The sequence below is a fragment of the Ictidomys tridecemlineatus genome, chromosome 16, assembly GCF_052094955.1.
Source record: "Ictidomys tridecemlineatus isolate mIctTri1 chromosome 16, mIctTri1.hap1, whole genome shotgun sequence".
NCBI classification, from domain to species: Eukaryota; Metazoa; Chordata; class Mammalia; order Rodentia; family Sciuridae; genus Ictidomys; species Ictidomys tridecemlineatus.
In genome coordinates, this window is record NC_135492.1 from 46,903,162 (window position 1) to 46,928,123 (window position 24,962).

The 24,962-nt window shown below is 46.3% G+C and overlaps 1 protein-coding gene across 3 annotated transcripts; it reads right to left on the bottom strand.

The window, feature by feature from the left end:
- On the bottom strand, positions 1 to 14,763 carry Trnt1 (tRNA nucleotidyl transferase 1). Of its 3 annotated transcripts, none has more exons than XM_013361027.4 (8): positions 14,683 to 14,763; positions 13,746 to 13,918; positions 8,657 to 8,850; positions 6,609 to 6,747; positions 3,864 to 3,990; positions 1,718 to 1,911; positions 879 to 1,129; positions 1 to 789 (listed from the first exon to the last, which is right to left on the bottom strand). In XM_013361027.4, exons 2-8 carry the CDS (start codon positions 13,891 to 13,893, stop codon positions 535 to 537), a joined length of 1,308 nt encoding a protein of 435 aa, XP_013216481.2. In that variant the 5' UTR covers positions 13,894 to 13,918; positions 14,683 to 14,763; the 3' UTR covers positions 1 to 534. The 3 variants fall into 3 exon arrangements, 2 of the variants coding, with proteins under 2 accessions (XP_013216481.2, XP_040146028.2); XM_040290094.2 differs by having other exon boundaries at positions 14,565 to 14,717; XR_013431340.1 differs by lacking the exons at positions 1 to 789; positions 879 to 1,129 and adding an exon at positions 2,536 to 2,682 and having other exon boundaries at positions 1,843 to 1,911; positions 14,565 to 14,718.
- Positions 14,764 to 24,962: the final 10,199 nt, after the last annotated feature.

A 24,962-nucleotide genomic window follows, 5' to 3' on the forward strand; every position in this document is an offset into this window, starting at 1 on the left:
CCAAAGTGACTGTTTTATTAAAATAACAGGCTCAAGGATGCATTAGGGTTAGGACACCACCTTCACCTTCACCTCCACAGTAAAATCCACCCACACTGCTGTGCGCGCCACCCCACAAGCACTCCTATGTTACACGGGAGTATTAATCCAAGTGTGTCAGGTGTCTCAGGCACCAGGCAACCTTCATTTTGGATCTGGTACAGGACCCGGAACCCATCAGAGGCCATCACTGTACAGGGCAACCCGGGTGGTCATCCCCCCGCAGACGTTAACTTTTCCTGTTCAAGGCAGTTACCAGATGGTAGGACCACCACCCTCTGGGGACATCCGACCCTACTTTTCCAAGAACGCTAGGTACAGCCAGACCACTCTGGGAGGGGGCAGACACCCTTTCAGGGCCGGAAGCAGTTTCACAAAGTCATTGTCAAGATTTCCTGTGAACCAGCTTGAAAGCTGCTGTCGCCTCCTAAACCTCATCAGGGGAAGCGGAAGGAGAGCCCGTTTACCGGCCGCCGTGGCGTGGCAGGCTCCGGGTCAGCTCTCTGTCTTCTTGATGTGACTGAGGAGCTCCTCCTTCTCCATCCGGTAGCCACTTTTCTTCCACTGTTCGCGCAGCTGCTGCAGCAGAGCCCCGATCTCCTTTCCCGAGGAAATGCCTACCTTCCTGATGTCGTGGCCACTGATGGGGAAGGGGGGCACCGACCAGCACTGCATTTCCCGGAGGAGACCGTGCTCGCCCTGATACTTGAGCAGTTCACACACACGGGCTGCCGCGTCCGGCTCCCTAGACTAGGGGCAGACACGCGTTAGTCCGTCACCAACGCTCACTGGGACCTTTCCCACTCAAAACAAGTGGGAGCCGGCGAGGCCATACTCACGTCTATGACGAAGTCCTGGTAGGGCTTCAGGGGCTCGGGGCCGTCCGCCCTCCTCAAGTCCTTCCTGTGTTTCACCAGAAACAAGCCAAGATTCTTCTCCTCTCTTGAAATCTTCAGCCTCAGATCCAACTTTGTCACGTCGTCCTGTGCTTTGAACAGCGAGGCCAGGAGAGTCATGGGCTTTGGTGCGAAGCCTTCCACGTTCCCACTGACTCTGTCGAACTCTTCCAGACCCGCGCTGCCAGGCAAGCCTGCAAACCAAGGCCAGCCCACACCCGTTATCCACCGCACAGAAGAGCCTTCCACCCGAGCCAGCCATCAGTGCAGTCACAGAAACGCCCTCACGCCACTCATCCTATCCACGGTCTCCTCCCTGTCCCTAGGGTCACTCTCCAAACCCGAGATATCCCTATGTCCTCTCCCAGCCCCATCGGAAGTCCACAGACAGTGGTGACACCTGATCCACAAGGTACACGGTTTCCAAACTCCCGCCTCAAGCCTAGTCCCTGAGCCCCTCTGCCTGTGAACATGAATGTGACATTACATAATCACAAGCATCGACCGTCTGTCAGCAGGAGAGCAGTTACTTCTGAGCCCCTTTATTCCATCAGAAATAAACCCAAGAAGCAGAGGCCACTGCGGTGGAAGGGTTCCCCGATGACCATGACAAAACTGACCCACGCTAGCCCCTAGGTTACCTTGGAAGAGTTTTTTAAAATAGGCCAGTTCTCTACTAAGAATTCTTGAGCCAAATGACTCAACACATTTTTCCCTTATGAAATTTTGGAAGTAAGATAATTCCTTGCCAAAAACTCAAACATTTTATAACCTGGTCTCACCTATGTAAGGGGCCACATCAAGATCATAGATGAGGTGAATCAAATGATTTACGTGGTCACCAGTAAGGATTTTCTTCAGTTCCACCCAAATCCTCTCTCCCGATATCCCACCCAAGCCTTTAGCATTTTCTGTGATGGCCTCCAGAGTCTCGGGATCGTGGTCACCGGGTTTGTCCACAATTCTGCCATAAAACCTGTAAGACAAAATCTTCCCTTCATCATCTCTACATACTACATTCCATTATTCCATATTACGTTATATCCCACTCATCCGTTCACTGGAAAGACAGTACACAGAACCAGTTAGGTCTAGGAGGCACCCAACACACCATCTGGCCAGTTCTCCACCTTTGTTTTCCTCCACATGAAGAAGCCCAAGACGTAGAGCTTTCTCAAGGTGAGACAGAACTAGAACACCCAGGCCTCTGCTCTGCTTCCCAAGAAGCTAAGAATGGCCACCCAGGGAGGACCTGAGGGCACTTCACAGCAGGTGTGTGAAGACAGCCCCTGTGAAGGCCCCGTACCAGGCAGGGTTCCCTAACAGAGCAGGGTGACCCCTCCAAGATCCCGGCATACAACCCACTGCTCTAAGAAAGGCCTTCAAATGGGACAAGTCCACCGCAGACGCCGCAGCCTGGCTCAGAATCTCAGGCCACAAGCCTTCGGGAGCACTGGTCCCACAGTGGGGTCCTAAGACTCACTAGCGAGTCACATAAAATGCTAGATAAATATGGCCCAACTTGTGTTCAAGTTGATGGCTGCTCTTCTGTACATAGAGACTGCTTAAAAGTATTCAAGTTCACAGAAATATCACTTACTGACACAGAACCTTCTGAGAGGACACACACAACCACAGGTCACTAGCCAGTTAGGAGAGTTCTCACAAGGTCAGAGTCTGAAGTTCAGAATCGCTGCTACTGAAGCACCGAGAGAAGATGAACTACACGATGGACAGCGGTTTCATACTAGAAAAACACAAGCCACAAGTGTCCATGAGGGTCTGCCCACTATGAACACACTGCAGAAGGGTCTCAAAAACTAAAGCACACACTGTCCCACTGCCAGGTACACGGAGGGTCACGAGACCATAGTGTCCAAGGCACAGGCACTCCAATGTCGACTGGGAGACCACTCACAACGTCAAGAAATGGAAAGGCATCTACCAACTCACAAATGGATAAAGAAAGACAGCATGGCACATTTAGAACACTATTCGGCCATAAAAAAAGAAATCCGATAATTTGGGGTAAAACAAGGATGGACTTAGGCTTCTTTATGCTAAGTGAGCTGAGCCAGGTAAAGTCAAGTACTGCATGACCTCACTCTCACAGGACCTTGAAGGAGAAAGGAGGGGTGTCAGAGAGCAGGAAGGAGTTCTGCTGTGCTACCACAGAGCAGGGTGACGACAGACAACGGCAAATGCACTACACGTTCCAAAGAGCTTAGAAGCAATCCTCTCAAGATTCTCACCATTAACAAACGAAATAAGTGAGAACAGATAACACTGACCTGACTTAAACACGACAGTGCTCCCATGGATCAGAACATCACATGACACCCCATAATAATGTGCAAGTTTTCTGTTTTTATGTAATAAAAAATAAATTTTTGATTTTAAAAAATAACAGTCACTGCTAACCACATAACCAGTGTGTACCCTGCTGACCAAGTTCACACCAGCGCTGCGTGTCTTTACACTCTTAAAAAATGCAGATTTTCAGCCTAGTCCTGAGAAATACAATCGTCCACTTTCCACTGGTCACCTCCCGGCCTCTTTCACCAGTGTCACCTGTGGTAAGGCACCAAGGCTTCTCCACTGCACAGAGGGCCACAGGCTGCATGAAGACACTGCCACCCACGCCTTAGGGCCCAGCTCAGCGCCTGGCCTGGGACAAGCGCTCGAACCCCAGGACGAGTGAAAGAAAAACTTCAACCCAGGAAAAATGGACGTTAAAAAAAGGACACGAAGCTTTCACATGCAAAACATCACAGCATAGAGCCCAGAGCATCTCAAAACCTCTCTCCACCACCTGGACATGGGGGTCAGCGCTTCCCACACCCACACCCACCGGTTCTGCAGACCAGAGTCCCGCTCTGGTGAGATGAAAAACCACAAAAGTTTTAATATTACATTTAAAAGTCTTACCTGAAATATCTTAAAATTCGAAGATAATCTTCTTGTATTCTCTGCTTAGCCTGCCCAACAAATTTAACTTTCTTATTTTTTAAATCTGCATAGCCATTAAAGTAGTCAAATAAGGTACCATCAAAACCTGTTCAGAGGGGAATAAAAAAATCATTATCAGCAAAAATTTTAAAACATACACAAAAAATCAGCTCAAAACTATCACAAATAGTAAAAACTTAGCATATTTCAAACTCATAAAATTAAAATGCAGACACTAATAGGATTCCTGTGTACGTCACAACCACATAATGCTTCCCAGGGTGAAAATGCCGGATGTGTATACGGTGGGGTAGGAAGAGAAGACTCCAGACAAGCTAACAGTCAAGTTAAAATAGATAAGCACGTGCACACACTCCCCGCAGAAATCAGTAAAAAAGCCATAGAAAAATATTTTTATAATCCTAAAACAAATCCATAAGAAAGACCTTTCATACTTTATCACAAAGGCAAAACACAAAGCCACACTCAAAATTAGACATAATAAACAGAACTGGGGGGTGGGGGAGCCTGCTGGCAAGGCCACACCATGAGAAAGGGACACATCAGGAAAATGGTGGGTATGTATCAACAAGATGAGTGGCTGACGTCTACTGTGTGCAAAAGATAAACACACAGACCCTAGACACAGAAAACAGGCTGAAATACATATAGGAAATACAGAAGCATCTTAAAAAATGCAGATTTTCAGCCTAGTCCTGAGAAATACAATCGTCCACTTTCTAGCTAGGCCAACCCCCAGCAGTCACAGGCACAGTGGGGGAGGGGGGGGGTGCGAGGTAGGGTGCCCTGCCTGTCCACCTCAGGGGCGCCCTCAGGCAGCCTCCTCCTGTGAACTCTGAGGTAAGCCTCTTATTTGTTCCTAAAACAGATGTGAACAAAACCCCACCATTAAATGCCACTGCCTATATTCACTGAAGGGAAAAATGGGCCTAGGCAAGAGCACCACAGAAGGCCAAGGGAGACAGCGGGTCACTGCAGGGACTAAGAATAAGACAAAACACTTAGATCAACCCACCAACCCAGGTGGGCGCATCAGGAAGTGCTCTGCTTGACCTCCCCAGCCGACTGGCCAGCTCAGACCTCACTCTAACCCTCCCCGAGGTTTGGGATCTGCACAGGGTGCTGCTGAAAGGCACCGCTCTAATGATCAGTGCAGATTTTAAAAGCTCCAGATTAAAGACATGAAAAACAAATCAAAAGGTTTAAAAAAAAAGAAAGAAAGAAAACACATGTACCCCTGACCACAGAAAAGCAAAGGACATGGTAGGTCTTCATATTGTTTCTTCTACTAAAAGGTGCCTGACTCTCCCTAGTGACCCTGACCCTGGAGATACTAAGGGTTTGTTTTCAGTAAAGACCAAATTCTGGAAGAAAACCATGGAAATATGACAAAAGCAAAAGTCACAGTGGAGGAAGCCAAGAAACCACTCAGAAACACCAGAACCACTAACACCGATAAAATGAGGCTTGGAAAAACCTGGACAAAAGCAGGACTAAAAGGTGAGGATTAGTGAATATCGTCACTGCTGGCCGTTGTTTGTTCTCCGTCTCCTATACATAAAGACGCCCTGGTCAACAGTATCCCCTCCACTGCCCCACGGCTTCAGTCAGGATCCAGATCCCTCACTTAGAAGCTGTGCCCCTTGGCCAAGCACCCTGGGTTCAACACTGAGATTCGCCTCACAGAGCTGCCAGGGTCACTGCAGGCAGGTAACCTGCTCTCAGGAGCGCCTGGCACACTGTAAGGCTTCAGCAATGCTATGATGCCAGGGCACCCAGAACGGCTTTTGACAAGAGGTCAGTCAGATTAAACCGTGCACACTGCATCGCAGTCACAGCCCGTGAAGCCTTCATTGTAAGAAGAGAAAATGTGCACCCGCTGGGCACCCCGGTGGTAAATCCAGGCTGTGTAAATGGGAGCCCCATTTTGGCTCTCGGACCTGAACTTTGTACTGAACTTCTGGCACTTTCTTCACCTGTCAAATGAGAAACCCACTAAATGAGGGTGCCCACTGGTGTGCCCAGACCCCAAGGGGCCTAGAAATGGCATCTGTCATCAGGTGGTCAGCAAGGGATCCCACACTCGGGCCTACAACTGGCCTTCCCAACCGTGACACAAATCTTAATTAGAATTCAAAAAATGACGTATCGATAATGGTTCAAAACACTAACCTAACTCACATCACTTCTGTTGACACGGAGACCACACACAGGTCTCACCCTGCACACTACCCTGATGACTGGCGATTCCTAAGACGCAAAGCTAAGAAGCCATCTAAGGCTCTGTGGAGGCACAACGATAAAACAGAGCTGAAGTCCTCCCAGTCATGTGCCACCGCATGTGAACAGGGACAGAGAGGAGGTACGTGCACAGGACAATGCAGAGGCAGGAGCAGCCCATGGTAGGACACGTCTGCTCCCACTGTGCAGATGCAACTAGGAAGCCACAGGCCAGGAGGGACAGGCACCGGTCCAACCATTCACAGCCACAGATCGCCCAACGCGACAAGCAACAGCGTGGGCATCTCCAGTTCCCAGCCAGCGAGCCATGCAGACAGAGCCTAAGCCAGGGACTGTGACTGCGGCCAACGACGCCCTCAGCCACACTGGATGCAACGACTGAAGTGAAGCACATTTCCAGGATGCAGATTTTAAGAGGCACTCCCACAGACTAGATGAAAACATGTCATCTCCACACATTACCTAGAAACATAGAATTTATGGTGAGATCTCTGCGCTCAGCATCTTTCTGCCAGTCGGTCGTGAACTCCACCTCAGCGTGTCTTCCATCAGTGACGACATCGATACGTAGTGTAGTGATTTCAAAATTTTCTTCATGAAGCTGCAATACATTGTTTTAAAAAAATCAATATTCAGTACCACTGGATAGGCCAGGGGAAGTTTTTCTTTTCATCAACTCGTGGAACTGTGATCCTAGACATTTGATCTCATGTCTTTTTCAAGCCCACTAGTGCACCTACACCTCGAAAACAAGAATAAATGAAAAGATACATGGCCCCTCCCCTTGCTTCTGGTTTTCAGAATGGTAACAACCAGGGGCTTGGGAGGCTGAGGCAGGAGGATGGCAAGTTCAAAGCCAGCCTCACAACTTAGTGAGGCTCTTTGCAACTTAGCAAGCCCCTGTCTCAAAATCAAATATTAAAAAAGAGCTGGGGATGTGGCTCGGTGGTTAAGCACCCCCAGGTTCAATTCCTGGTATCAAAAAAAAAAAAAAAGTTATCTATAAAACAGCCACCAGTAGATACTTCAGAAAGCCTGATTATTCCAGAAGGTGACAGCTCCATATGTTACTACCACAGAGGACCAAGACAATGACACTGATGATCCTGACCTGCAGAAGCCTCAGCTAATGTGTATGTAACAAAAACAGCTAGGGAAGTTTAACAAAAACAAACAAAAAATTTCTAATAGAAAAAACTTGTAGAATAAAACGTAAATAAGGTATTTCTACACAGTTGTACAGTACTTGTGTTTTCACCTAAGTGCTATTACAAGGGTCACAGAATTAACAGAACTGCCCAGCATCAGATTGCTCAGCACATATTCCTATTAAGCACTGCATGACTGTCCACCAGGAAAGACCCTTAAAAACAAAAGGCCACTAAAGTTGTGATTCAAAGGTCGAGAGATCAAGTGAAGACATTCCCACAAAAGTGAAAAACACAAGACATGAGGACAGAGAAAGAAGACAGACCTTCTCAGAAGACGGTCACCTCCCCCAGGTCCACAGGAGAAGGCCCTCAACAAGGGAATAAGGCAGGCCAGTGGTGCCCTGCACAACAAGGACAAAACCCAGACCCAGAGACGTCTCCTTGGAATTAAAAACACCCGAGTGGGAGGACCAAAAGGCTTCAAAAAGGGAAAAATAAAACCACCAGAGTTCCAGCAAAGGAGAAACCTAAATGGGATCCACTCCTCAGTGGCAATAGCAGAAACTGGAAAACAAAGTCCCCAATTTTCTGACAGAAAACTATTCCCAGATGGAATGACAGTGGGGCCAAGCCAGTTTATGGTTAAATAAAGACATTTTCATTCATGTGGGGCTTGCTCAGGCCTCACCTACTCAAAAGAGGGGAAAAGCCAAGAGAGATCCCCACACGGGACCCAGAAAAAGGGAGGTGTAACAAGGAAGAGGTTCCCCCCACCCCCACGCCAAAAAAAGTCCTGAAACATGGCGTGCTTCACTAGGGGAAGAACTTTACAGCTCTGCAGAGTGGCACCGAGCGCCTGGCCCAGGAAGAGCTATGCAGAGGACAGCGGAGGACCACAGGAAGGACCACACACCCAGGAGCACCCTCACAGCGCACCCCTCCACACGGGCTGACCAACACTGACAGGGACACACTGGGAAGGTGGGAGGAGAGCCACACTCCTGCTGTTGACAAGGGCCACAGAGGAGGTCGGGCAGCATCTTCAAATGCAAAATTAAGAACAAAACCTGCAGCATACGGACTTGTTTTTCTTTTTTAAATAAACTACCACTACTTTTTACAGATAGACTGGATTCCTTTAAATTATATTTAAAAAGGGGCAGGGGACAGAGGCTGGAGGCAAGAGCTCAGTATCAAACTCTAAAGTTAAACACCATGGCTATTAGCCATGCAGGACAAAACCCTTGGTAGATATTATTATTATTAGGTTTTTTGATACTTGCTTTTTCAACAAAAACATTATCATACTTTTTAAAATGACAAAAGCCGCATGCGATGTGTCGCCAGCTCTGCACTCACCCGGGCGGTGATGGTCCCGTGCTTCTCCCCCTTGTTGTTTATCATCCGGATGCCGGCTGCCTGGAACATCTCCTTCATCTGGGACGGGGTGGCCGTGGTGGCAAAATCCACATCCTGAGGTTTGACCCCATTCAGCAGATCCCTTACTGCTCCTCCTGCTATTCTCAGCTCGTGATTCTCTTTGACAAACAACTCTGGAACGGCAGAAGATGTTTATTTCTATATGCTTTTTCTGACAACCAGAGGAACAAGGTTTCCACCTACTACAGACAGCAGGGATCTCGTGAAAACGAGAATAAGACCCACAGAAGGGGCGATGGCCTGCCTGCAGCAGCATGCCTCTGAGACCTGGGTGGGGGCAGAGACCAGGCCTACTTCTCTGCCAACACAGAAAATAACGCCAATTCCACAATGCCAAGGCCTCGACATCAATCCAGATTATTACCCAGAAGGAAGCTTTCTTTTTTGGAGTTTACGTGCACACTTCAGAAACTCTTGAGTGTTCTGGCAATTCTCTTTCTGAATACATGGAGAGGCGGTATGTTTGTGCATGACACTACCAAATACCAGCCCGCCACTCCATGTACACATTACAGCCACAGCCTTCAAGAAACAATCTGCACCTACCATTTGAAACCCATTCTATGTTCCAGGCAGAACCACATGAACACTGGAATTCCTGTACTCAGCTAGACAAGACGAGGCAGAGCAGCTATAACTAAACCCCTACAATGACAATGACACCATATGAAACCCTCCAACAAAGACATCCACTATGGCCCGACACTGCGGGTGATGCAGCTCCGAGCCAGCCTAAGAGTTTCGAAACTGCACAACACAAAAGCAATTTCTGCCCACGGTGGACCCAGAACAGTTAAGACAACTCTCTAAAATGTCTGAACACAGACAAAATGAGAACCCTGTCCAAGACACACCCTAGAAGGACTGAGGACTGCTCCTGACGGACAGACAAGACAGTCTCAATGTTCTCACCTTCTAGGCAAGAACCAAGTCATCCAAAAGTCGCTTCTGCGCCTGGAGAGCATGGAGTGCAAGGCAAAGCCCCACTCCCTGAACCATCCACAGAACCTCTGCAACCCACATCCTCAAGAACTCCCAAGACCCTCTTTCCAAAGTGCTCCAGGGCACCTGGTGTGTCCCGGGGGTGCTGGCTAGGGGTCACTGCAGTATCCAACCACATCCAACCCTCATCAGAGATCCAGCAGCCCAACCACAACTCAACATGCAGCCCCCACCCCACCTCCTGTCGCCCCACACCCTCTTCCACCCACTTTTCCCAAGCCTTTCAGCCCCACCTTCCGTTGACTGCATTCAGTGAATTTCGTCAAAGCCGCCAACACAGCCTACATTTGTACATACACAAGCTTACACAAAATGGTCTCCTCTCCCCTCAGGATAGCGTTCCTCCCCGGCTCCCGATAAAGGGAACCGCAACAGTGTAACGATTAGAAAGAGTGTCTTGTTGGAAAATCTACTGTTTTCTTAAGTTTTCATGTCTCAAAGCAAAACACTATCAAACAATCTATAAGAGACTACAAAACAAATATTCCATTCATGAGAGTCTAGTTTAATTGATAAAATGGTTAGAATTAAATTTATACAGACAGCCAATATTTTTAAGGTTCTCCAGCTGGCTTCACTAAAATGAACTTAGATTCAAGGTCACTCAATAAACTGCATTTCAGAAAGACAGATACAGAACCCAAAGAAATCCATTCGTCATTTTGATTATCCTTGTTATTAAACCATTTCCAAAAACATCACAATTCTGGATTTTAAAAATACCACTTTTCTCTGATATGTGGAAGCCAGTCCAACATAAGGGGGAGAATAAAGAGAGAAAGAAATGGAAAAGGAGGGATTCCATCAAAACAAAAAAGACGAGTGTACTGGAGGAAGGGGCTCGAGGGGAAGGAGAGGGCCAGAATAAGTGAGAACAGTGAAGGATGTGGCCTCCCTGTATGTGAACACCCACAGTGACCCTCACCACCTGTGCACACAAGACACTGCCTGAAAGGAAGACAGAAAACACAGGAAGACCAGGGCAGGGAGGAGAGAACCGGGAGGGAAGAGGAGAGGGAAGGGAATCACACTGGGAACGGAATTAGAGCAAATTCTATTCTATGCCTTTGTAACTATGTCAAACTCAATCCCAATTTTCTGAATAACTAATAAAGATCCAATAAAAAAGGAAAAAAATTTAATACAATTGAGAAAACATATTTGTCTGTGGAACAGCAGTCATAAAAATTACAGCAAAGGAATGACTCTACATTAACCTAAAGGAGTAGGCGCTACCAGACTTACAGATTCCTTCCACCCTCCATCCTAGAGACTCAGGGACACACGCAACATTCCTCTGTAAGCTACACACACACTCAACAAAGATGACATCTGATACAACTGTGTTTAATTGGAATGTATACCTTCCATTGTGCTCATTTGCTCCAACTACCACACCTTGATAGTGATTGTTAATCATTCTTGTTCACAACGTTAACTCAAGACCATACAGTGTCAGAACTCTTGTAATTACTGCCTATTTTTAATTTTAATTTCCAATCAAATTTTCAGGAACTACTTCCTTTGATTTTGGATTCTGAGTGCCGGCGTGGGGTGGGGGATGATAAGCCAGAGGGACAATTGGAAAGAGCCCTGCATGGCAGGACCATCACTACCAGAAACACCATCTGTTCTAACAGCCTCCACACCTGAAGAGCATTCACTGCTCCTACTGTCCCAAATACAGGCTTTCTGACATCACCCAGCAAGGACTAGGAACCTCAGGCAAGTGACTGAGGCAGTCCCAGTGAGCACATTAGCTCTGAAGCTCAGGCAAAACTCACCTATAATTAACAACTCAGCCTTAGCTCTAGCCTGGGGAAATAACCTTCAACATCACTAGACTACATGGTTGTACTAAGTAGGAAAACTTAAACATATGAAATGACCCAACAAACCCTATATTACATGACCATAACACACTATTCTATCCTCCAGAATTCTTGCAAAAACTGATTTTACACAAGGCAATATAACTATGAGGATTTGAGAACTGTTACAAGACCATTTAAACTGCACCAATCAGCAGGCTTTGGACACTGCATTTTACCAGGGCACCCAAGTCTCTACAAAGGAGCAAGGAACAGATAAAGTGATCAATTTGCTATCTGTGTAACAGTGCATGAAAAGATTGCATTCTTGCCACTTCTATCACAGCCTACAACATGCCCAAATCCTCACTGGCCCGTCTTTCAAGTGCAGGATCCTGGAAGCAACCAGTACCTCTATTTTATACTATTAAGGTTCTAACTCCCTTAGGACTTCGTGTCTTAGCGTGAAGAAAATTCACAAGTTAAACTCGCATTTAGAAACTCAAATGTAACTCTCAGAAGATGTTCAAAAAATTATAGCAATCAATATCTAGAACCTTAACTCCAAAAAAAGTGCACTATGAGTAGGGATGGGCCACAGAGAATTTCTGCAACTGAAAATGAAAAAACTGGTAGCTGGAATTGCATAAAAAGAAAGACAATTTTCAGTGAACCCAAAATTGAACCTTTTAGTTCAGTGCTGTTCAAATAGCAACTGCTAGGTACTTGTGGTGGTTGAGCACCTGAAATGTGATGAGTCTGATTACAGATGGTGCTGTGTGTGTGATAAAGATAGGACAATTTGGAAGTCTTAGAAGAATACACAATATCTCACTAATTTGTATAAAATTTCATATTGAAATGATAGAATTTCACCTACAGTGGATAAAATATGATGTACTGAAAATAATTATTAAAACTATTTTCTTTCTACCTTTCAATACAGTTAATCTTTAGGAAAGCTTACAGAAAGTATAGGTTCATACACTTCCACTGGACCAAGAGTCTCTCTCATTTTTCATTCAACCTAATTAAATCACACTGAAGCCATGGGCATAACCAAACTTAAATTTAAGCCCTTACTTCAAGATTACCTGAAGAGGGGCAGGGGATGTGGCTCAAGTGGTAGTGCGCTCACCTGGCATGCGTGAGGCACTGGGTTCGATCCTCAGCACCACATAAAAATTTTTAAAAAAGATACTGTGTCCACCTAAAGCTAAAAAATAAATATTAAAAAAAAAAAAAGACTACCTGAAGAACATAAAAGAAAAAATTCTGGACCATTTACCTCTCAAATGTGCCTAAAAAGAAACCATCCAATCTCAAAAATAAGAACGCAAACTTGGGAATAGGAATAAAAATTTCAAAGTAATGGTTCTTTTACCTTCTGTTCACCATAAAGCACCCAGCTCATTTCTACATACATACAACTCAACTCACCCAGGAGCACCATAAACCTCCCAGACTTTGAAATGCAGCCATTAGGCTGCTCAGACACCATCAGCAGGTGATGTAAAGGACCTACACTGATAAAACAGTGGCGACATCAAAGAGACGCTGCCATAATCAGACCCTGAGCTAAGCCAATCTAAATAGTATAAAATAGTAGAACCTAAGTAGTATAAAATAGAGGTACTGGTTGCTTCCAGGTCCTGCACTTGAAAGACTGGCCAGTGAGGATTTGGGCATGTAACTAATCAATCTAGTGTCCCTCCTAGATTGATTTTGTCTGTGCACAAGTGAAAGGAATTTCTATTTGCTTCTGCCTGCAGTTCTCTCAGAAGGCAATTAAACAGAGCTTCAGTGTTTACACATGGGGCTCTGACATCAGATGGCCCAGGTTAAAATCCAGCCCTCCAGTTAAATACCTGCAAAACACTTCCCATTCCTAGGCATGTGACCTCCTCCAGGTGGAAAAAAAAAATGTACCTACACATTTAGGACTGATCCCATCAAGTATGGGACTTGGAATCATTCAGCTAAGTCAGGCCTTTGAATGGGGTCAACTTCTCCTCTCTTCTAATGAACCGACTGTAATTTTCCATTACCCATAAGAAACTCTTTTTTTTTTTTTCCCTTTTCTCTTTTCCCACTAACTCAACAATGATAAAAGTACCCGTTGGCTACAAAAAGCTGGCCAACCCCCGTGCCTCTCCCTTGACACAGGCTTCCAAAGCAAGAAAGGGACCGCTCACCTGTCAGGCTCTTCAATCCTTCCGTGAAAAGGGACTGGAACTCTGGAGACTCTAACTTCATGGTGAAGAGCCGCCGCTTCAGAAGGCACAGCCTACTCCAGCTGCAGCTCAGGACGGGCCGGTGCCGTGGACACAGGTGCCTGAACATGGAGAGAGGGTCCCCAAGCACCCACCTGCAAGCACATGCACAACAAGGAACTTCAAACACGGGACAAAGAGCAGCTCCCCTCCTACCCAAATGAAAGGAGGGCCGTGCGACCCCCGGAAGGACGCCACCTCTAAGCTGGTGGCTGTCCAGTTCTGCAGCCCGAAGCCCCACGAGGCTCACTGATATCCTATCTCCCGAGAAGCGGGCTCCGGGTTCAGGAGCGAGGGGGAGACTTCCAGAAAACTTAACTGGAAGACTTGCAAGAACGGCAGGCCTCCCCCAACGGGTCACGGTCACCTCGGGTGGCACCTGTAACTTTATAACTCAGGGGTGGTTCCTCGGAAGTGAAAATCAGCTGCTTTTCTCACCCCTCTCCTCCCGGCGTGGCCTCTGCTCGGCTTCCACGACGCCCCTGTCCCCCCACCCCCCGCCCCGGAGCCAGGCCACAGCTGCCGGGCACCCAAGTGACCCCGACCTCGGTGACTGCAAGGGGACTGCGCAGTTCCTAGGAAAGCAGGGACCGAGGAGCGGCGTTTCCCAAGGGGGCGAGCTCCCCTCGCCGGGCCACGTGCGGCGTCCTGCACTTCCGCCTCAGGAAACCCCCGGGGACCCTGGCCGTGACCCCGGGCCCTAGGACCCCACCACCCGGGCCGTGAAGGGGCGAGAAACACCTCGAGGACGCGGCCGGGACGCGACCTCCGCGCTGCGGCCTTGCCGCACCGCGCTCCCGCCTCCCTCAGGACGCGGCCGCGGCGCAACACTCCACAGAACCAGCGCCCGTGCGCTTACCGGCCCGCGCCTCCCCGCCACACGCACTTCCGGTAAGGTGTACGCCGTGATGTCACGACGCACGAGGCCCGGCAGCGAATAGGAAGCCGCGGACGGACGTGGGCGGGGCGTATCCCGGCTCTCCGCGCCCCTCCCGCCTACGCACCACGCGGCGAGACGCCGAGCCGGACTCCTCACGGGCTCCGGGAAGTCTCGCGAGGCTACGGTGCTGCTGGAGGCTTGCAAAGTGCGCAGAGAGGTTCGCGCTGGATTTCAGAGACTCACAGAGCTTCAGCTCCCAGCTCCTGTGAAATTACTGTATTTTCCCACCTGCTTTGTGTGACCAGAGGCTACGCAGCTGCAAAGTGAAGAACCTGGATTGGATCCAGTCCTTTTTTTTTTTTATTTTTAAAGGCACAGAAGAGGGCAGAGGGTGGCAAAGACCATGAAGTCCTTTCAATGGGGGGAAGGGAGGGGAGTCTTAATGCAACTTTCAAGTTACTTAATTTTCCAGGGAATTTTCCTAGAGAAAAATACTTATGCCATGGTATTTCTCTGCGTTGTAATTACAGGGTCTCTTGCCCTTAGGGAGTGTTGAGTAGCCCAGTTTTATAAGCACCAGACTTTCCAAGGTGACATTCAGGGACACAACTTTGATTCCGTCTAAAACCTTAAGGGAGCAATTAAAGCCCCAGTCCTTTCCGTTTTCTCTCCCAAGTCTCCCTCCTGTCACTCTAGACAGAACAATTTTATGCTAACCGGTTTGACAACATGGAGGAAATGAGCAGATGCTACTTAAAAGATAACTTAGAACTGAAATGGGGTAGAAATGTAAATCTGAAGAGCCCTTTATCTTTTCACTTTTTTAAATTGAATTTTGTTCAGCAAACTTGCGGCAAAGGTAATTCCAGGCCCAGATGATTTCTATGGTCAAAATGATGAAACCCTTAAGGAAGAAATGACACCAATTCTGCACAAAGTTTGTTCAGAAAATGGAGAAGACACTTTTCTTCTCATCTTGAGGCCAGCATAATTCTAATAGCAAACATGAAATAAATATTACAAAAATTAACTTACAGACTAATTTACCCTACCAACATAGAAAACAAAATTAAAATGTGAGCAAACAATCCAACAAAATAGGAAGGGAACTCATCATTATCCATCAATATCCATTATTCCAAATACAAAGAATACTAGCTGGATTTAATGTTCATAAACAAATTAATATAATTCAACAAACCAACAGACTAAAAAGAAACGTTTATGATCATCCCAATAGATGCAGAAAGAGCACTTACTATTCAACACCCATCATTGTAAAAAGTGTTCAAAAACTGAAGTTAAAAGGGACTTCCTCAAGATTCTAAAGAAATAAGTACATCTAATATCAGACTTGGTGTTAAAATTTTGATCACTTCCCCCTAATATCAGGAATAAGGCCGAGATGTCCAGACTTAACCACTGACTTTCAACCATTAACAAAAAGAAAAAAGAAAGAAAAAGAAGTTTAAAAGGTGAAAGAAGCTACGGCCATTCTCTCCATACAGATGTGATGGTTAACACAGAAACCATGAGATACAACAACAACAAAAAAAAACTACTAAAACTAGTAAGTAAAGTTAGAACAGTTTAGTATACACAGTTAACCTACAAAAATAAATTTTATTGTTAAACTAGCAGCAAAAATATGGAAGGTAAATCTGCATACTGTTTATATTCTATGTAAATTCTATGTAGCAGTAAATGTAGCAAGAGAATCTATATAGTTGGAAACCAAGAGATGTTTGGTATTATCAGGAGGGAAGCTTCCAAGAAATCTACTAGAATGTTTGAAATCCAAACACTTGGCATCATCAAGCACTGATGAGGAGGTAGAGCTCTTATATACTGTTGGTAGGAACACCAACTTTAACAGCAGCTTTGAAAACCACTGAAGTAGTTTTTTAAACACTAACCGTATGCCTCAGCAGTCCTACTGCTAGATATCTATCTGAAACAAAGGCTTGCATTCACACTAAAAAGTGTATTCGAATGGTTATAGCTTTATTCATAATTACCCAACACTAGAAATAACCCAAATTTTCTCCCAACAGATGAACGGATGAACAAACTGGGGTATGGAATACTTCTTAGCAATGAGAAATGACATACAACGGATAATGTACAACAATGAGTTTGCCTCTCAACTTCTGGAATCTGAAAGCCAGAACCCCACAAAATAATGATTTATATGACATCTGGAGCAGGCAAAGGCAAACTCAAAAAAATAGATCAGTTGTAGCAAGGGAATGGGGGTGAGAACAGTTCACAACCAAAGACCTGGGGAGAATTTAGGAGGAGACGGTGACAGAATTGTTCTATAGTTTAATTTTGTGGGTTTGTTAAAATACACACAATAGCATGCCAAGTAGGGTGAACTTTCCATTGCATAAATTATACCCCGAAATAACCTAATCCCAAAATCAATTACATTTTTATATGAAAAACCAACATGAATTTTTTTTAAAGCATGGTTTAAACAGTTAAAGAAATGCTTAATCAAATAAATTCAATTATTGAATTATTCGTACAGGCAAGTGGAACAAAGAGATTTGAGGCCATTCAATGAAAGGGTAGAAGAGTTCTGTGGACACAAGGCCCAGTTGAAACCCCCAGGAGATTGTGAGAACAACCAAAGCCACCCAGGGTCCTCCTCCTCCAGCACAGGATGCTTACGATCATCTCCTGCTCAAGACCAGGAATTTCAAACTGGGTCATCTATCCCCAAAGATGGGACTTTGATAACTAGGGGAAATAAACCCTGACTTGCCTTTGCTACTCAGAAATCCCACATCTCTCTGTAAGTACTTTATGCCCCAAAGTCACGCTCATGGACAGAGTAGTGCTGGGGGCTGGTGGGCTTGTGCTGTTCTCTCCCAACACCACGAATATTCGTCACCTAACAGGCACCATGACGTTAAGAAGGAAAAGGAGAATAAAGATACCTTTATAGGTGGGGCATGGTGGCACACGCCTGTCATCCCAGTGACTCGGAGGCTAAGGCAGGAGGTTTAAGTTGAAAGTTGAAAGTCAGCCTCACTCGGCAGCTTAGCGAGGCCCTAAGCAACTTTACAAAACCCTGTATCAAAATAAAATATAAGGGGCTGGGGCTGAGGTTCAGTGGTGGAGCGCTTGCCTGGCACGTGTGAAGTACTCGGTTTGATCCTCAGCACCATATAAACAAATAAAAAAATTCAACATTAAAAAATAAATAAAAATCTAAAGGCTGGGGATCTAGCTCAGTTGGTAGAGTGCTTGCCTTGCAGGTGCAGAGCCCTGGGTTTAATCCTCAGGACCAGAAAAAAGGAAAATAAAATATAAAAATGTGCTGGGCATGTTGCTAAGTGATTCAGCACTCATGGGTACCAAAAAAAAAAAAAAAAAAAGAAAGAAAGAAAAAGAAAAAAAAAACTTTATATACATATATATTCATGTGTGTGTATATTTGGGTACTTTTTAGATACCCCAGCCAAATCTGGGTATCTAAAATCTCCTGATCAGTGCTTGTTCTTGTTCTGAGTATACCTGAGTACTTGTTAGAGTCCCTCAAAGATCTTCCTGGGCCAGATCTTAGGTCCTGTGTCTGGGCACCTAGTGTCCAGATGGGGCTCCCCACTGCCCACTGGTTCCTGTACGTCGTGCTGTGTTGAGGTGGTGCCCGTCCCCACCATGTTTCCGTGGGTACCAGGCAGTTTAGTGGCATTAACCTGCATGGCACATGGACAGCCCCCCCCGCCCCCCCCCCCGCCCCAGGTATTCCACAGAACAGGAAACGGAGGTGAAGAGGTTGACTTGTCGAGGTCACCCGAAGTGTAAGGGGCACTCTGACTCAAAACCACCACCGAGTGGGAGTGTGGGTCGGTGATCGAGAAAGGAGAAAAAAAAAAATTGAGGTCTGAAATAAATACAAGAAAAGAAAAAATAACCCACCACTGAACCCCAAAAAGATTTGGAGGTGTCCCCGGGCACCAGCCCAGGCAGGGCGAGGCGCTTCACAGGAGGACATTTGGATCTCGATCCCACTGGAACAAGATACTGAAGGTTTGTCAAAGCTGGAGTTTCCCCAAGTTGGCTACCCAGAGGAGCTGGAGGCCCGGGCAGGAGGCTGGGGCTGGGGTCCCCTCCGGGAGGGCCAGGATGGAGGAGGGGAGCCTGGCAGGTCACTGTGGACAGAGAGGAAAGCCTGCATTGCTGTCCTCAGGCTGCTGTGACCCATCGCCACCAACGCAGTGGCTTCAAGTCACATCTATTTGTCATCTCACGGTTTTGGAGGTCAGGACTCGAAAACAGGTTCACTGTAGAGGCTTCTGGGGGCATCCGTCATCTCCAGGTTCTAGAAGATTCCTCTGTCCGTCTCCAGAGCCAGCAGCGTAACGTCTTCAGCCCTCTGGGATTCCTCCTGCTATATCCTCTTAATAAGGAGCATTAGGGCCACCTGGGAACTCCAGGAAGTGCTTCCTTCATCAGGTGTATTGTGTCCGTTAACAGCTTCTGGGGTTCCAGGGGTCAGTACCTGGACATCTCTGGCAGCTCACAATTCAGCCTCCTCAAACCTCCAAGTGTGCTTTAGAAATGAGGTGGACCAGCCCGGTGTGGTGGTGCAGGCCTGTGTCCTCCCAGCGTCTAGGGAGGCTGAGGCAGGAGGATCGCAAGTTCAAAGCCAGCCTCAGCAATGGCGAGGCCCTAAACAACTCAGTGAGGCCCTGTCTCTCAATAAAATACAAAATAGGGCTGGGGGCGTGGCTCGGGGGTCAAGTGCCCCTGAGTTCAATCCCTGGTACCAAAAAAATAAAGAACTTAGGTGGAGTATGTTACAAAACCTGTTGCAATGCTGAACACCTCTCTATTTTCCACCCTTTCTGGGTTTTAGGCAAGTGGTTTGATTTCAAGTTAAAAACACATGGTTGAGTGGGATCTCCGCTCAGAGCTGCCCATCCTGTGGGCCACCATTCCCTCCAGGACCCTCTGCGTCCACTATCCACCATGCTTCCTGGGAACATTTGCATTTTAAATTAAGACAGAGAATGCAGGAAAAAAAGACTTTCCATTAAGACAGAAATGAATAATGATAGCACTGGGCCCCCTGCGGGAAGATATTCGAAGCACCATTTCAATAAATCAAATAAAGCCTAATTATGACCTCATTTGAATATCCTGCCATGTAGGGGTGCTGGTAGTTGTCGGCATGTCCCCCACACACACACCCCAATTTTTTTCTGCAAAGTAATTTATTGAAAAGAATGAGCTCTGTTTTCCAGAATGCCTGTTCTTTCTTGGAAACAACAACAAAAAAAAGTACCTGTTTGAAGCCAAAGTCATCTGCTAGTTTTGTTCTCATAAAAGTTTAATAGAAGCCAACTAAAGTTTAAGCCCTCCCAGAGGACAAATAAAAGATATTTCTCCGCAAATGTAGGCTCGCCACTTTTCATTGGTGCTGGGGGATTTTACACACAAATGCAATTTTATTTTACATTTAAAAGAGGTAAGTAAATAGACAAATCAATTTTAGCGGCTCTGAAATTTCATACCCGGGTCATTAATTTTAAAAGATGGGACTTCCATAATAGTTAGAGGAACAGAGGCCCCCAGGGTAAGAGGCTGAGAATAATCACCTTCAAAATTCTGAATCATCAGCAACCTCCGATCAGAACCCAGAAGAGTCTACACTCTGCTTCCTTGGAATGTTCTCCACCATATTTTTTTTTTTCAAACAGAGATTCCTGTAAAATTCCCTGCTGCCTCGACAGAAATCCCCTCCTGTCCCTAACGTAGGAGGACCTGCTCTGTGTGCTGGATAGCGGGAAAAAATTCTCATAAAACCAAGCTTGTCCAAGAACCTGGCCTCCAATCCCTGTCTCAGGTCCAAGCCGTGAGACCTGATCTCACCATCTCTGTGCTGGAGAGGAGATCAGAACAGCCCCGTCGCCACAGTATGGAGGTAAAATAAAAATCAGTCCCCAACGTGGCAGGTAAAAATCCCAGGACAGACAGAGAAAGGACAATTTGAGAGGTCCCCACGTAGCAGATGACATCAAACCTAATTTGAGCAAATCAGAGTTTCTCCAGCCAGATCTCTCACCCAGGGCCACCAAATAATGCAATCACTCCAAGTGAAACGTTTCTCAGGGTGTTTCTTTTAAAGGAAGGATCACAATTCTAGAATAGAGGTTTGGCCCTTCTGGGTAATTTTTGAATTTGGGAAGCATCACCAAGAAGCTGTGCTGGCTACATAAATTCTCCAAGCCTCCGTTTACTCATCTGTAAAAGAGGTTTATGGGGCTTCCACAGGATGTGTACAAAGCAGTCAACACTCCCGGCACACAGTAGGCCCCCTCCTTGAAATAGAAGCAGAATATTGTTTTACATTAATAAAATTAGTTTAACAGTGGAGTTCTTGTGAGTTTCTTTCTTTTTTCTTTTTCTTTTCTTTTTTTTTGAGGGGGTAGGGAGTGCTGAGAATTGAACCCAGGGACCCTTAACCCCTGAGCCACATCCCCAGGACTTTTCATTTTTTTAAATTTTCAGACAGCATCTCACTCGGATTCTTAGGGCCTCATCAAGTGTGGAGGCTGGGCTCAAACTTGTGATCCTCCTGCCTCAGCCTCCCGAGTCACTGGGATGACAGGTGTGCATCTTCATCTCTTTTAATTTTATTTAGAGCATTATAGGTATAGGTACGAGTCGGGCTCAACCCAACAGAATCATATAGGCATGGGTTTTGATTTGAGCCTCCATTTTGGTGGCCGTTTTTACACATTCTGGTTGAATTTCCTATAGGCGGCTTGCAGAGAGCCAAGAACTCGTTGCTGTTTAAATAACTGGAAAAGAATGAGTCAAAAAGGGTACTGACACCCTTCACGGTCTGAAGACGAGCTTTCGATTCATCCTTTTTAAAAAATATATATATGTATTTTATTTAATTGTAGATGGACACATGCCTTTATTTCTACGCAGTGCTGGGGATCAAACCCAGTGCCTCACACATGCCTAGGCAAATGCTCACCACGGAGCCCCAACCCCAGCCCCTTTTGATCCATCTTAAAGACTCTTTTCTTGGGCAGGTGGTAAACCCACATATTGATTGTAATCCACTCGGATTTTTCTAACATTTACCCAGAATTCTGATTAGATCTTGTCGGGGACACTGTCTAGAATTTTTATGGTGGTTTTATTGAGATACGATTCACATGTCAGACAATTTGCCAACAGTGCAGAACTCGGTGGTTTTACGCTGTCTGCAGAGATGGCAACTGTCACCACAATCAATATAGAATGTTTTCGTCACCCCCAAAGAAGTCTGGTTTCCCAGGTTCTTGAAGCGGGAGCTTCAAAAAATGGAGGGGGTCTTTGCAGCCGAGTTAAAGTCGATTGTAGATTATTTTTATCACTGTCAACCAGTGTCTTTGAAGACACAGAGGGAGAGGGTGATGCGGGGGAGCCTCGTGCTATCTGGGGACAAGTTAAAGACAGGAGGCTGACCAAAGTCATTTCCACGTGTATCTTGTGGGACTGGGGATGTGGTTCAGTGACTGAGGGCTTGCCTGGCATGTAGGAGGCCCTGGGATCAATACTCAGCACTGAAAAAAAAGGTATAATGCAAGCCAGACATGGAGGAGCACGTCTGTCATCCCGGTGGCTCCGGAGGCTGAGGCAGGAGGATTGCGAGTTCAAAGCCAGCCTCAGCAAAAGCAAGGTGCTAAGCAACTCAGTGAGACCCTGTCTCTCAATAAAATACAGAAATAGGGCTGGGGATGGGGCTCAGGGGTCGAGTGCCCCTGAGTTCAATCCCTGGTACCAAAAACAAAAATACATGTATCCCCACATTTGTATGGCATAAAACATTTCTACAGATAGAAGCATAAGAATAAAATAAAAAGACACATGAATTCGGCCTCCATAGAGCGAATGATTGGTCCCAATCCTTCACTCCCCTCTAGTAACTGTACAAACCCGTACCCCTACCACTGGGCCTTACCAGGTTGGGCAGAGCATGCTTTGGGCTTGGGCCAGCTGACTCTGGGTTTCACCCTGCCATTTGCTCAGGTTTTGGGGACGTCTTTGACCGTGATGTGACTCAATGTCTGCAATGTGCTCGGGGCCGTGATTTTCCTCTTTGGCAGTTTGGCTCTGGGTAGTGGCTGGTTCCAAATGATTGGAGGATGCTGGGAACAAACCTGAGCCCAGTCTCTAATCTGGAGCTCAACCCAAGGTGAGCCAGACCCCAGTCAATGGAGAAACCAAGACTTATTCACACTGAGGAGCTTGGGGTTATTTTTGTAGCAAGACCTGACTAAGACTCCCACCACGTACAGATAATCTCTCCTATCAGTCTTAGCATCTAACCCAAACTGAGATTTTGAAAAAAAAAAAAATACGCCAGAGTTCTTGATATCACCGTTTTTCATATCCATGTATTGCAACTTCATAAATCATGTGTCAGCCCGGCATGGTGGTGCACACCTGTCATCCCAGCGACAGGTCGTCTCAGGAGGCTGAGACAGGAGGATCATAATACGTTCAAGGCCAGCCTCAGCAACTTAGCAAGACCTCATCTCTAAATAAAAAATAAAAAGAGCTGGGGGGTGATGTAGCTCAGAAATACAGAACGCCAGGGTTCAATCCCCAGTACCAAGAAAATAAACTCATCTCTTTCTCTTAATTGTTCTTAGATGACTTAAACTCTTACCAGGAAAGCGACAGTAAGTTTCCCTCTCTTTTGTATAGATCTTGCTCTGCCTTTCACGTTATTCCCACTGAGTGCATCTCCAGGAGCGGAGACCTTTAATAAGCTTCCTGAACCACACACTTTGCAAAGAGCAAGAGTCACTGAATCTACTTTCCAAGTTTTTTACTCAGGATTTTTTTTTTTAACCTGTGCCATTTGGGCTAAACCCATGCTGTTTTATTTCTTATGGAATTAATTTCACTTTTTGAAAAAAAAAAGCCACTTTGGGGAATCCTTCTAGCACCTTCCATCACAATGTCTTTGGACATGGACTTTATATCCTAAAGAATGAAAGTGACTTCCTACAACATAAACCGTCCACATTCCTGCTGCTTCTCCATTGCTGTTATGAAAACCGGGGTGGAGGATATAAGCACACGACTTTTTTATTATTATTATGGGCTTCCTTGGGACAGGATCATGTGCCTGGGTGAGTGTCAGTGGGGGGAGCGGCCAGCTCTAATTTTCTGTAACTCTGAGAGCACCTGGCACCGTGCACAGCTGCATGTAGTAAATAGGTCTCGTGTGCAAGAGTTTCAAAAACACAGGGAACAGTATAAGGCAGGCTTTTGAGCCCAGAATTACTGCCCTTGCAGTAGTACTCATAAGTTTTCTCAGCTTCTTTAGTGACGCCTGGGCTACAACTAAAGCCAGATGAGGAGGACTTCAAAGAGCTGCTCAGATGACTGATAGCCTATCTTAACTTCTCTGGGCACCTCTTGGCAAAGAGATGGATCTCTCTCTGTTCCTTCTTTTACTTCTCCTTTCCCCCCAAGGAAAGTCACATTTGGGGGGTCATCGAACAATGACTGATCTGGTTTCCTTTGGGGCAACTGTCCCAGTTAAAGGTCTGGCACAGTAGGGGCCCTCAACCACGGAGCCACATCCCCAGCCCTATTTTTGTATTTTATTTAGATACAGGGCCTCACCGTTGCTGAGGCTGGCTTTGAACTTGTGATCCTCCTGCCTCAGCCTCCTGAGCTGCTGGGATTGCTGGTGTGCACCGCCACGCTGGGCCCTGCAGTAGGGATGCAGAGACGTGTGGAAGTTTCCATCAATGGGCTCCCTGTCCATCATATCAGAAATGGAAATGCTGATCTAACTCTGGCAACCCATTCCCTGTGCGTCTGCTATCTGTCTGCTCCAGGGTCCCCAAACTGGAGATTGGCTTCTCCAGGGTTGAGGAATCGCACCACATGCACCCCCAGGGCTAAACCCGAAGCCCTCTCAAAGGCAACCAGCAAGGTCCACCACCGCACAGATAATGCATTCAACACCCTTCTTATCTGGTCAGTCCCACCCTAGGTCATGTGTTTAAAAGAAGGCAGCTTTGCTCGCCGCTGACCTTGAAATTCCCTAGAAGCAAACAGAAGAAAAAATGTGGGGCTGGGTTTGTAGCTCAGTGGTCTAGCACTTACCTAGCTCGTTGGAGGCACTGGGTCTGAACCTCAGTGAGACAGGTAAATAAATAAATAGAATATAGGTATTGTGTCCACCTACAACTAAAAAATAAGTAAATAAAGATGTGGGGCGG

Bases quoted from the DNA above. Each gene is read 5' to 3' on its own strand.
- Trnt1 (XM_013361027.4), bottom strand. From the start codon at position 13,893: ATGTTCAGGCACCTGTGTCCACGGCACCGGCCCGTCCTGAGCTGCAGC. The intron at 6,748-8,656 runs GTGAGTGCAGAG...AATGTATTGCAG, and splicing joins ACGGGACCATCACCGCCCGG to CTTCATGAAGAAAATTTTGA. The intron at 790-878 runs GTGAGTATGGCC...GTCTGCCCCTAG, and splicing joins ACCAGGACTTCGTCATAGAC to TCTAGGGAGCCGGACGCGGC.